This window comes from Penaeus chinensis, chromosome 2 (genome assembly GCF_019202785.1).
Source record: "Penaeus chinensis breed Huanghai No. 1 chromosome 2, ASM1920278v2, whole genome shotgun sequence".
Lineage (NCBI taxonomy): Eukaryota > Metazoa > Arthropoda > Malacostraca > Decapoda > Penaeidae > Penaeus > Penaeus chinensis.
Genome location: NC_061820.1, coordinates 34,751,181 through 34,763,680, shown reverse-complemented (window position 1 = coordinate 34,763,680; position 12,500 = coordinate 34,751,181). Strand labels below are relative to the sequence as shown.

At 39.6% G+C, this 12,500-nt stretch overlaps 1 protein-coding gene across 9 annotated transcripts in view; it reads right to left on the bottom strand.

Annotated features, from left to right (window-relative positions):
- The window catches only part of LOC125033670 (innexin inx2-like), a 400,069-nt gene that overhangs the window by 211,183 nt on the left and 176,386 nt on the right, over positions 1-12,500 (bottom strand). For 4 of the 9 annotated variants that reach the window (XM_047625434.1, XM_047625416.1, XM_047625425.1 and 1 more), the window contains exon 2: positions 601-632. The exons of 4 other annotated variants lie outside the window; for them this stretch is intronic. In XM_047625434.1, coding sequence (XP_047481390.1) covers positions 601-620 — 20 coding nt within the window. In that variant the 5' untranslated portion in view covers positions 621-632. Of the gene's footprint in view, positions 1-600; positions 636-12,500 lie in introns of those variants that run through there. One more of the 9 variants, XM_047625390.1, reaches the window with a different exon arrangement.

Genomic DNA, 12,500 nt, shown 5'->3' with positions numbered 1-12,500 from the left:
AAAAACTGGAATTAAGGAACGAATGGGGGAAAAAAAAAAAAAAAATACAACAGGAAGAAGGAGCGAGAAAAGAAAAAACATTTGATAAATCGAATAATATATTAAAAAAAGAAGAATACGAGGAAGAGGAATTTGAAGAAGAACTCAGTGAAGCGAAGATGGTTACATGGAAGAATGGGTAATAAACGGTAGAGCATTGAAACAAGAAAGAAGATTAAGAAAGAGGTTTAGGAACAGAGCTGGTCGGGCGCACTACGCCAACTAGGCTCGCTAAAAGGGTAAACTAAACAAGACTCATGACCATAGATGAAGTCTTTTCCTAAAAATTGTATCTAAATAGCGTATTTAAATCCAATGCTAATGTTATCAATGATCAGGGGCAAGCTAGAACTGCATTCGCCAAGGAGAGAGAGAAAAAAATTATATATGTATATATTCAAAAAATAAATAAAAATAATAATAATAATGATCATTAATGGATGCGGAAACTCTGGATATATTTATAGGAAGTTAGTATCGATGCAAAATGCAAAGGTAATTACCGATAAAGAAATTAAATGAAAAAAAAAAGTTAAATCAGTATGGCATAATGGTCCCTACCCTTTATTGTCGTCAGCCATAGATCGTTATGTCTGCAATACAAGAAGAAATGCCATATATGTTATGAGGTCATTCAACATATTCTTAGTTGCTACTTATGGGAAAAAAAGTTTGCAGCATTTGGCAGCATGAGTGATAGTAATAATAATAATAATGAAAAAAATAATAAATAAAAAAATGGGCAAATGGAATATTCTTTTTAATGAATGTACTGATTTCAAAATAATAGTGATAGGAATATATGAATAAAAAAAAATCATTACACAAATGAGAATGTACGATTAATTCAAATAAAATCTATGTACCATACTTCATGCTCGTTATCTCTGTTAAAGCAAGCAGGTTACAAAACGTGATAAAATTCTAAACTGGGCTGCTATACAACCTAATGTTTAGCAGCAAAGAGATACACCCCTAAACACTGAAGTATATACTCTCTCTCTATGTATGTGTGAAGCCTATGACCACTCAGGAAAAAAAAAATAATAATATAGAGGTCATAGAAATAAGGTCTAATTAACTCTACATAGGAACAGGGCCTTTATTGCGTCATAATATAAGGGCCCAGGGATATTATATATAATTATTAATGATAGCTATAATCATACACGGCAGGATATGGACCCCATCTTTTCTGTGCAGACATTTAAACAATGGGACGTGTATGGGGACAGAGTTCGGCAGTGAAGCTTGCAGAAGAAAAGGAAATAGAAATTGAATATTCTTTTAAACACGATGGAAAGTTGCATTATATTGAAGTGATTAACTGTTTTTTTTTTTATGTCAGATGGATCTTCATGTTATGATTGTGCCTATCGTAATCGAAATAAACAATCAAAGTTGAAGGACTATTGATATTATTATTATTATTGTTATCTATTATATTCGAAACTCTAGCCGAAGTCAGCCCCATACCGTGCGGAAAAAATAACCTTGTGTAGGGTACAAAACCACAGAGCTGCAGACTATAACATGGACTGATTGCAAATGTATACGATCACAGTGCCACCAAGCCACAGAATTCTCTTAGTGTGAACACCAAAGAACACACACACACACACACACACACACACACACACACACACACACACACACACACACACACACACACACACACACACACACACTCACTCACTGCCACAGTCCAGGGCATATCTTCGCTATCCCGTTGAGCTCTAAGGATTTCTAAGTGTGGAGGCTATGCTTAAGTGGCGAAGCTCTGCCTATTCTTATTCACTTTTAAAACATGGGCCGCACTAACATTCTAGGGAAGCTGATCTCTCACTAAAATCTAATGGGCAAGCAGATCTTCCAACTTACAGGTATCAAAAAGGAAAAAAAAAAGAATATATATAAATATATTGGTTACATGGAAAATAAAATGTTAAAAAATGCACTCCCAAAATGCGTCAGATAAAAATATATATATTCTACGGGCACAGAAAAGATTAATATTGGAAAAGTAATCGAGAAAATCATGCCACATGGGTCAAAATACAGGCCCACGAAAAATGAAAACAAAAAAAATGTGGGGGTAAATAAAACTCCTATGGTACTGCGCATTAAATAGTCGTTAACCAACGCACATTCTGCTTCTTGTTAGACTTTTAATATTGAACCGCATCGCAGTCGCAAGAGACACGCTGAAAATCACATACAAACCAATATCAGCAAACTTAAGACACACACACACATACATACATACACGCACTACAACGGCAACGCAAGCATACGCATTTGCAAACCCACAACACATCGCGCTGACACTTTCTGTTATATTTTTCTCCTTTTTCGTTGCGCAAATGCACTTACGGCCCTCGCATACCGGCGCCTGCGCATGTGACTGACATTTTACGTGCCTGGAGAACTACTTACCCCAACGCTTCTGTTCTCGAGTCGTCTTTCTTATGATTAAGATCTGTCATCAACGCAGTGTAGACATTTGGACGAGGTAAAAGATAAAAACGGTTTTTTTTTTCTTTTGTTTTTAATTAACTAGCGCTTCTAAAAAAAGAAAAAAAATGTGGATTTTTGTCGTCTTTGCCAGCGGAATTTTCGATCTTGCCGGAGAATGCGGGCGAGATTTTAATATCGAACTCTGAATCGCTGCATAGGCCTATCAGCACGTGTTCCACATCCTAATCACACTACCCCAGTTCCTGTTCTTCTACCTCCCCCTCCCCCGCCCAAACTTAGAAGAAGAAAACCCCCGATAAAAATTATAAATAAATATTCAAATAAATAAATAAAATACAACAAAAGAACTTCATTCCTAGTTATGAACTCAAATACAGAAGAAAAAAAATTCAAGGCTTCAACGAGCCGAGGTCACAGCGGGCATTTTCTCTCTCAATACAAGCGTGTGAGATTAAAATCTTTCGCGCAACACGACCTTTCCAGAGATGTGCAGAAAATTCTCGGCGAGTGACAATGCCGCGTGATGGTCTTCGCGATTGGGGACATGGGGACAGATCGAGAAAAGAGGGAAGAGAAAGATAGATGGAGAAGGAGAGAGATATAGATAGATGGAGAAAGAGAGAGATATAGATAGATATAGGCAGATCAGATGGACAGGTAGATAGATGGATAGATAGGCAGGTCAGGAGGACAAACAGATAGATGTACAGACAGACAGATAGATAGGGATGCAGATATATGGATATAGATATATGGGTAGAAGGTAAATAGATAGGTGGTTATCTAGATAATCAAATAGATAGAGAGAAAGGGCGAGGAGGAAGAGAAGAATGAGAAAGAAGAAGGAGGAAAAAGAAGGAAGAAGAAGGAAGAAGAAGAAGGAAGAAGGTGGAAGAAGAAGGAAGAAGGTGGAAGAAGAAGGAAGAAGATGGAAGAAGAAGAAGAAGAAGAAGAAGAAGAAGAAGAAGAAGAAGAAGAAGAAGAAGAAGAAGAAGAAGAAGAAGAAGAAGAAGAAGAAGGAGAAGAAAGGAAGAAGTAGCAAATGAGGAGAAAAGGGATGAGGATGAGGAAGAGGAGGAAAGGGAAGAGACGGAGAAGAATGACAAAGACGAAAAAGACGGAGAAGAATGAAAAGAAGAAGAAGAAGAAGAAGAAGAGGAAGAGGAAGAGGAAGAAGCAGAAGGTGAAGAAGATGAAGAAGAAGAAGAAGAAAAAAAAGAAGAAGAAGAAGAAGCAGAAGAAGCAGCAGAAGAAGAAGTAGAAGAAGAAGAAGAAGATGAAGAAGAGGAATAATAATAATAATAATAGTAATAATAATAATAATAATAATAATAATAATAATAATAATAATAATAAGAAGAAGAAGAAGAAGGAGAAGGAGAAAGGGAAGGAGAAAGGGAAGGAGACGGAGGAGGATGAGGATACACCGACGTACTTTGCTCCTCCTTTTCTCTCCCAAGATGTTCCCGGCGACGCGGAGACTGACTTCCGAATATTAATGGATTGTTTGTGTCATGTAGTGAATTATGCTTTCGGCGGGAGGGAGGGGGGGGGTGAGGGGAAAGGAAGGAAGGGATGGGGGGGGGGGTTGGGGAAGGAGCGAGGGAGAGAGGAAGGGAGGGAGAGGGAGAGGGAGAGAGAGGAAGAGGGAGGGAGAGGAAGAAGGAGGGATAGGGGAAGGGAGGGGAAGGGAGTTCGAGATTGAGATGGTAGTGTGGGAGATGGGGGATAGAAGAGGGGGGGGTGATGGGGATAGGGGCGGTGGGGAGAGAGTTCGAGATTGAAGTGGAGATGGGGAGTGGCGTTGAGGGAAATGGTGGAGGAGGGAGGTTTTGAGATCCAAGGTGGAAAAGGGGATAGTGGGGGTGGCTGGGGAGGGGGTGAAGGTGCTTGAACCCAAGAAGAAGAGAAGAATATGGTGGAAGGGTGGGGAAGGGGAGAGGACGAACGAGGGGAAGGGGAAGAGGCGGATAAAGGGACGGGAAGAAAGAACGTGGGGAAGAGGAGGAGATACAAGTGGATGGAATGAAGGAACGAGGGGAAGAAAAGAATGAGGAAGGAGGTAATGGAAGAGAAAGAGGGGGAAGGAGGAAAAGACGAGGATGAGGGGAAGTAAAGAAGGGGAACGAGGTGGGACGAATGGAAGTAACGAAGGGGAAGAAGGGGAAGTAGGAGGAGGGAGGGGGAAGGGAACTTCCAGGGTGCCATAAGAACGCCAAGTGTCCTGGCCAGTAAATCATGTGTCCGGCGTCCATGGCAGTGCCCGGGCAACGACTAATTAATGCCTGATTTATGACCATCACTATATCACCCCGCGTGTCAATATTTACGAGCGCAAACCCTGAACGAAAACAACTGATTTCCGTGGGCGAGCGGCCGTTGGAGCGGGCGTCGTGAAAGCATCTCGTCTCGAAATCCTTGAGAAAGGAAAATTCTCCGGGGAACGGGAGGGAAAAGCAATTATTCTGTAAATGAATAAAATGAATGACAGGTGTACAGACACGTATGCAATGATTTTTGTTAAAAGAATTGAAAAAATCGATGTGTGAAGCTATGAGAATTGAGAAGTTACATAAATAATATATATATATGCATATGAACACGACGCGCACGCGCACTTACACACTTACACACACACTTACACTTACACACACACACTTACACTTACACACACACACTTACACTTACACACACACACTTACACTTACACACACACACTTACACTTACACACACACACTTACACTTACACACACACACTTACACTTACACACACACACTTACACTTACACACACACACTTACACTTACACACACACACTTACACTTACACACACACACTTACACTTACACACACACACTTACACTTACACACACACACTTACACTTACACACACACACTTACACTTACACACACACACTTACACTTACACACACACACTTACACTTACACACACACACTTACACTTACACACACACACTTACACTTACACACACACACTTACACTTACACACACACACTTACACTTACACACACACACTTACACTTACACACACACACTTACACTTACACACACACACTTACACTTACACACACACACTTACACTTACACACACACACTTACACTTACACACACACTTACACTTACACACACACACTTACACTTACACACACACACTTACACTTACACACACACACTTACACTTACACACACACACTTACACTTACACACACACACTTACACTTACACACACACACTTACACTTACACACACACACTTACACTTACACACACACACTTACACTTACACACACACACTTACACTTACACACACACACTTACACTTACACACACACACTTACACTTACACACACACACTTACACTTACACACACACACTTACACTTACACACACACACTTACACTTACACACACACACTTACACTTACACACACACACTTACACTTACACACACACACTTACACTTACACACACACACTTACACTTACACACACACACTTACACTTACACACACACACTTACACTTACACACACACACTTACACTTACACACACACACTTACACTTACACACACACACTTACACTTACACACACACACTTACACTTACACACACACACTTACACTTACACACACACACTTACACTTACACACACACACTTACACTTACACACACACACTTACACTTACACACACACACTTACACTTACACACACACACTTACACTTACACACACACACTTACACTTACACACACACACTTACACTTACACACACACACTTACACTTACACACACACACTTACACTTACACACACACACACACACACAAACACACACACACACACACACACACAACACACACACACACACAACACACACACACACAAACACACACACACATACACACATACAAACACGCACGCACGCACACCCACACACACAACCACGCACATACAATTATCCACCCTGACTCTCAATGATCATGTGAGCCGTAGCCTTTCCCTATATAGAAAAAAATATCCCTGTCTTCCATTTTTTTTCTCCTGTTCGCGAGAGAGAAAACGGAGCTGAAGATAATCCCAAGCTTAAGTTTGCGAAAAGGAGGTTGTTAAGAGGAGACAAAGGAGGAACCGCAATGCCGTACACTAATGGAATTTCGCCGAGGGAGAGAGAGATTGAATACCCCGAGAAGCTGTTCACGGTCCGGTCGAGACCCTGACCTCTTGCAGTACTACTAAGAGAACTCCAGGCACGTTCTGGCTCTCTTCGCCACCGCGGTTGCCAATGAAACTATATTGTATTTATATTTAAAAAGAGGGACGAGTCTCCAGGAGTTTGGTCGCAACACTGCACGGTTGATATATATCATATAACGTAATTCGTATTATTTATTAACACGAAGAATAAAACAAGGGGTCATAGGGCTGGTATAGATCCGCTGACCGTGGCTTTTATAAACGTGCAAGGCGTAGAATATCAAATAGAATCGATACAGCTATTATTATTACGCTCTCACCCACGGTCTCAACTCTCCCCACGTTTGGCTCGCGCGCTGGAAAACAGAAGGGGGAGGGGTGGGGGGGGGGGGAGATTCACGCGCACTCATCGTTCAATTAACGTGGTCATCCGTTAGCCACGCGTCAGAAGGTGTACCATACATCAATTACGTCATGATCTCCATCGCACAACTTTAGCAGACGTCTGACAGGTTCTGGTGCGTGACTTTTTTTTATCCTTCCCAGAGGTGTTAGGGTAACAGGGTACGTGTATTCCGTGGGGGCCATATAAGGCGATCCTTTAACAATCTGTAATTATCTTTGGGTAAAAGAATGTGCTACTTCTTTTACTTTTTGCGTGACATGAGCAGTTTTATTTGTTACTTCCGCGTTGTGGTATTTTTAAAACCCTCAACAGCATCGGGAGTAAATTGAGCAATTCAAAGGGAATAATAACATTGACGATTACTACGCCTGAAGAGAGTGTAATCATACTATAAAGTTAATCAGCAATAACCACGAAGGGGAAATTACAACAAAAAAAAAAAACGGAGGATATATAAAAGTAAAGACCAAAGTAAATGAATGATAAAAAACACAAATATGAAATGAGGCATATAAATATAACCTATAAAAAAAAAAAAAAAGAAAACCCGACAAGAAATTACCAAGATAATGAAATAATTCCTTGACTAACGGCCCAAATCACCACAGGGGAAAGTTACACTCTCTTCCCTCTCTCCCCCTTTCTCCCCTCTGCGGTATGGTCCATAAGTTCATTCTTTAATCTAATAATATATGCCCCTTCCCTTAATGAAACCCATCGGGCAGTATCTTTAATCACGCCCACCTCCTGTTCATCGCTAATATTCCTCCAAATGTCTCGTTTTACCCTTTCACCTATCCATCCGAGGTATTCTGCCCCAGCCCTCGCCCATCTATCTATCTATCCCCCTTCCCCTCTCCAGATGAGACGTCAAGGTAAGTGGCCTGTCCCCCTGCCAAAATCAATGATGGCAGGGTATGTGGCCATTTTTTTTTTTTTGCCATAATCTCACTGTGGTTCGTGTGTTTGCCAATGAGGACAGACAACCTTGTCAAAGTGTTCCAAGGGAGGGAACGAGGAGAGGGTTGGGGGTTTTGTGTGTGTGTGTGTGTGTGTGTGTGTGTGTGTGTGTGTGTGTGTGTGTGTGTGTGTGTGTGTGTGTGTGTGTGTGTGTGTGAAAACATATATCGATATTTAGCTTTTGACTAAAATCACCTACTTGGCTTTATGGACATAAACCCAATCCATACCCAGAGCAAATATAAAACGCGGATATCTACATTTTCTAAATCCACTTTCATGTAGAATTTTGCCATAAAGCTTTTACCCAAGAATTCAGCATTTTCAGCAGATAACAACCACACACGCACACAAGAATATAGACAGAATACGTACTTCTTATTTGGATTGTTTCAAATCTTTATTTACATATTCATCTTTATATTTTGAGGAAGTGAAGGACCCGCGTTGACACCGGTCGGCTCTCGCTCTCCTCTCCCGTCCTTTTAATCCTTTGGCAACACCGGCCAGCTAAATTCTACACTATGAATATTAAATTATACCTGGACACCAATATCCGATTTTATTTGATATACAGAGTGGTTACAGTGTTATTTGAGCATTTTGTTGAAATATTCTGCACTCACACTCAACTGGCCGTGAATCTACACTAATAATAAATGACAGACTGTGTTAATAAAAATAAAGTCTCATGACAACGAAATGATGAAGCCGTTTATGGGCCATGAAATTTTAAAATATATATATATATATATATTTTTTTTTTACGGATTTGAAATTCTGTAACTTCGCGATTTGCAGGACAGAAACACGTAAATGGAACATAAGGATCTTTTTTTTTCCAAATCGGATTCTGACTTGCGTCCCCGTGGCCAGTTTCTCATGAAAATTGTGTGACGACTTCTGTTCCTGGACCTTTCTGTTGGTACCTGGTTGTGTGTGGTGCATCCTCAAGCAGTCACTGTTTGCGCGTGCTCCTCCTCCCCCTCCTCCTCCTCTCCCTCTCCCCCTGCTCCTCCTCCTCCCCCCCCCCTCCTCCTCCTCCTCCTCCTCCTTTCCTTCCCTCCCTCCCCCCTTTCATTTTCCCTGCCCACCTCCCTTAACCTCCCCACAACCCTACCTCCTATCTCCTACCCTCTTGACCCTCTTCAAACACACAACCCAACCCCCTCTCCCTCTGTAACCTCTTCAACCCCCCCCCCCCTCTTTGTGTGTATGTGTAGTGAATCCGTGATGGTGGGTGTACGTGTAATGGTTGCCACAATGCTCATGTCTCGGCAACGGCTAACTAAAGCGTGACCTGTCTTTGTAATGGCAAGGACAGTGTGTGTATTTGTCTCGGTGATGGCTGCTGTTACAGTCCCGCGTCTTTGTACAGATGAGCGCAATTTTAAGGGAAATTGTCGAAGCTTGTTCCGTGGCTTGGAGAGATGTGAAGTTCTTGGGGAAATGGTTTATTTGGATTTGACTTTTGGTTTTGCGTTAACAGACTTGATGCCGAGTGCATTATTAATTATTATTTGAATTTAGCACTGACGTTAATCTTATTACAAAGTTTTAAGAGCCTCAGGAATATAAACAAGCCTAATATTCTTGTTAGAGAAACGTAAAGGTTTGGAAGGTTAAACATCCAGCATATCTTTACCGCCACGCTGTACAACACCGATCTCTTATCAATTCATTTTTTTTTTCTGTTTTGTTTTATCGATCGATTTTTATTTTATTCTATCAAGGTCATCGTTACAAGGGAATTTTTCATTAGACTCGAACGATAATAGCTGGTCCCATTTTCTCCTGAGCACCCGATTTTTGTTTAATATTAGAGGATGTCGAAATGTTTGCCCAACGAACTTCCGTCAAACAAAGCTGCAGGAGAACTTGTTTATCAATGCACACTATTCAGCAGCGCAAGAAAAAGACCTGATATCTCTGAAAAATCGACGGTGGCTTAACATAAGTCAGATTTCCCGAGTAGTAAATATTTTCCATTTTGTTGGCAAATTCATAAACGGGAAAAGCAATATAGAGCCTTTTTTTGTAAGATAAAAAAAAATAAAAAAATAATAAATAAATAAAAGTGGGTATCATATACATAATAATCAGATTCTGACGAAGAATTAGTGAGGCACATTAATACATTTCGATGCAGTTGAAGCATCTGGCATTTCTTTATTGATCTATTATTTCAGTTAATTAATTGGTATTTTTTATCTGAATTTGAGAGGAATCAACTTTTTTTATGAGTACCATATGTCATAATAAAACCTTTATGAAATGTTCTCTCTCAGTTGACCACATAAAATAAGAATACAATTTAAACAGTGTAATCTATGAAACATTTTTTTTTTTTTCCTGTATGTATATAAATATATATATTTGTGTGTGTGTGTGTGTGTTTGTGTGTGCGTGCCTGCGCGTGTGTGTGCATGAATCGTCTTCTGTTGCCCGGCCCCTTCGCTTGGCATATAAGATTATTTGTAGTGCTACGTCAAGTACATTGTGTAGCGTATATTCTTATCCATAAGTTCCAATAAGCAGACATGGATCTGAGACATCCCTTCCATCCACAAATACTTGCTACAACCCCCATCTTTCTTCATCCTCGAATCACCACTATCATTATCATCATTTTCCAGTGTCACCATCACCATCACTACCATTACCATTTGCACACACACACACACCAGCGAAACCGAATCGTGAAGCAAATGACTCGGGTTCAAATCCCGGTTTCGACTTTCGACGTTTCGACACTTTGCTAACGCCACCTGGTGACAGCCTCGGCATTCTGCATTCTAAGCGGACAGAATAAGAAAGTTGTGTATGTGTTTTTTGGGGTGTATGTCTTCTTCTCTTCTTTTATTATTGTTTAGCATTTTTGATCCTTTGTACAATTGTTTTTTTGTTTTTTTTTTTTGCTATTATTAATTTGCTTCATCGTTGTGTTTCTGTTTTTTTGTTAAGGTTCTCTTTTTTTCATTGTCATTATTGTTGTTATTGTTTTTGATGGTGTGGTGATGGTCGTCGTGTTGGTGACATTATCATGATAATCATTGCAATCCAATTATCCAATATAATCACAATTCAATCCCTGCACAATGTTAATCTATCACTTGTATCCTTAAAAAAAAAAAAAACAAAAAAAAACTGTAGTAATAAAATTACTAGATTAAATTACATTACTGCGTTATCTAATTTTATCGCCATTGATCCTCTAATTTTATCTTTTTGTCATCTTCATCTTCGTTAAGAAACTACAATCAGATTTATGTTGGAGGCTTTGTGGCGGTGCGTATTTCTCTATCTTATTGTTGTTTTATTCATCCTTTGAGGTCCATTTTTTTATAAATAATTATTTCTCATAATCATTTGTTTTCGTGTTTTTTGTGCTTTGTCTTTTATACATCCGTTGATTTATATAATTTTGGTTCCATTTTATCAGATTCAGCCGAATTATTTCATGTTTCATTTCCCGTCTTCTATCTTCGCTTCCTTTTATTTTCTTACATACATCCTTCTTTGTCATTTTGTGGTTTCTGTTTTGTTTGTTTTAATCGCTGCATTGCAAATTTATATACACACACATATATATTATATACAAATACATATATACATACTATATATATATAATATGTATACACATATACATATATATATATATATATATATATATATATATGTACAAATACATACATGTGTGTGTGTGTTATACTTTCACTTTGTTTCTGTACTTCTATTTTATTTTTCATTGTTTTCTTTGTCTATCCTGTCGTCAGTTTACCTTAACATTTTTTTTTCTTTTTCTTATCTCTCTTTCTGTCTTATTCTCCCTTTCTCTTCTCTCTCCTCTTTCTCCTCTCTCTCCTCCCCTCTGCTTTTCTTCTTCCTCATCTCCCCTTCCCTTGCACCTATATGTAGTTTATCTTTGCTATCCTCTAAATCCCTTCTTGTCTCTTAACTTTTATCTTTCCCCTTTTCCCCTCGCCTTTCACTCTTACCCTCTTCGTCCTTGCTTCTCTATTCCCCTCCTTTCACGCCGCCTCTCTCTCACTCTCTTCTCTCAAGCCTATTTCCGATATTCTTGCTCTTTCCTTCGTTGCCTTGTCCTAAAATTGCTTTGCTCTTTGCATTCTTCCCATTCACAACTCTTCCCTCTTATTCTTTTTTCTCTTTCCTCCTCTTTTTTTCTCTCTCACTTCTGGTTCATTCCCTTTATTTCCTTTCCTGCCTCTTCGATTTATTTGCGATGTCATTCTCTGTTCGTAATATTACATTCTACTCCTGTTCGTATCCTAACTGGTTGTTTTACATTTCTACCTCTCTTCTATTCCTTGTTTAGTCTTCATTTTCCTTTTGCTCTTTCGTTTCGCTTGCGCCTTTCTTTTCTCCTCCTCCACCCGGATC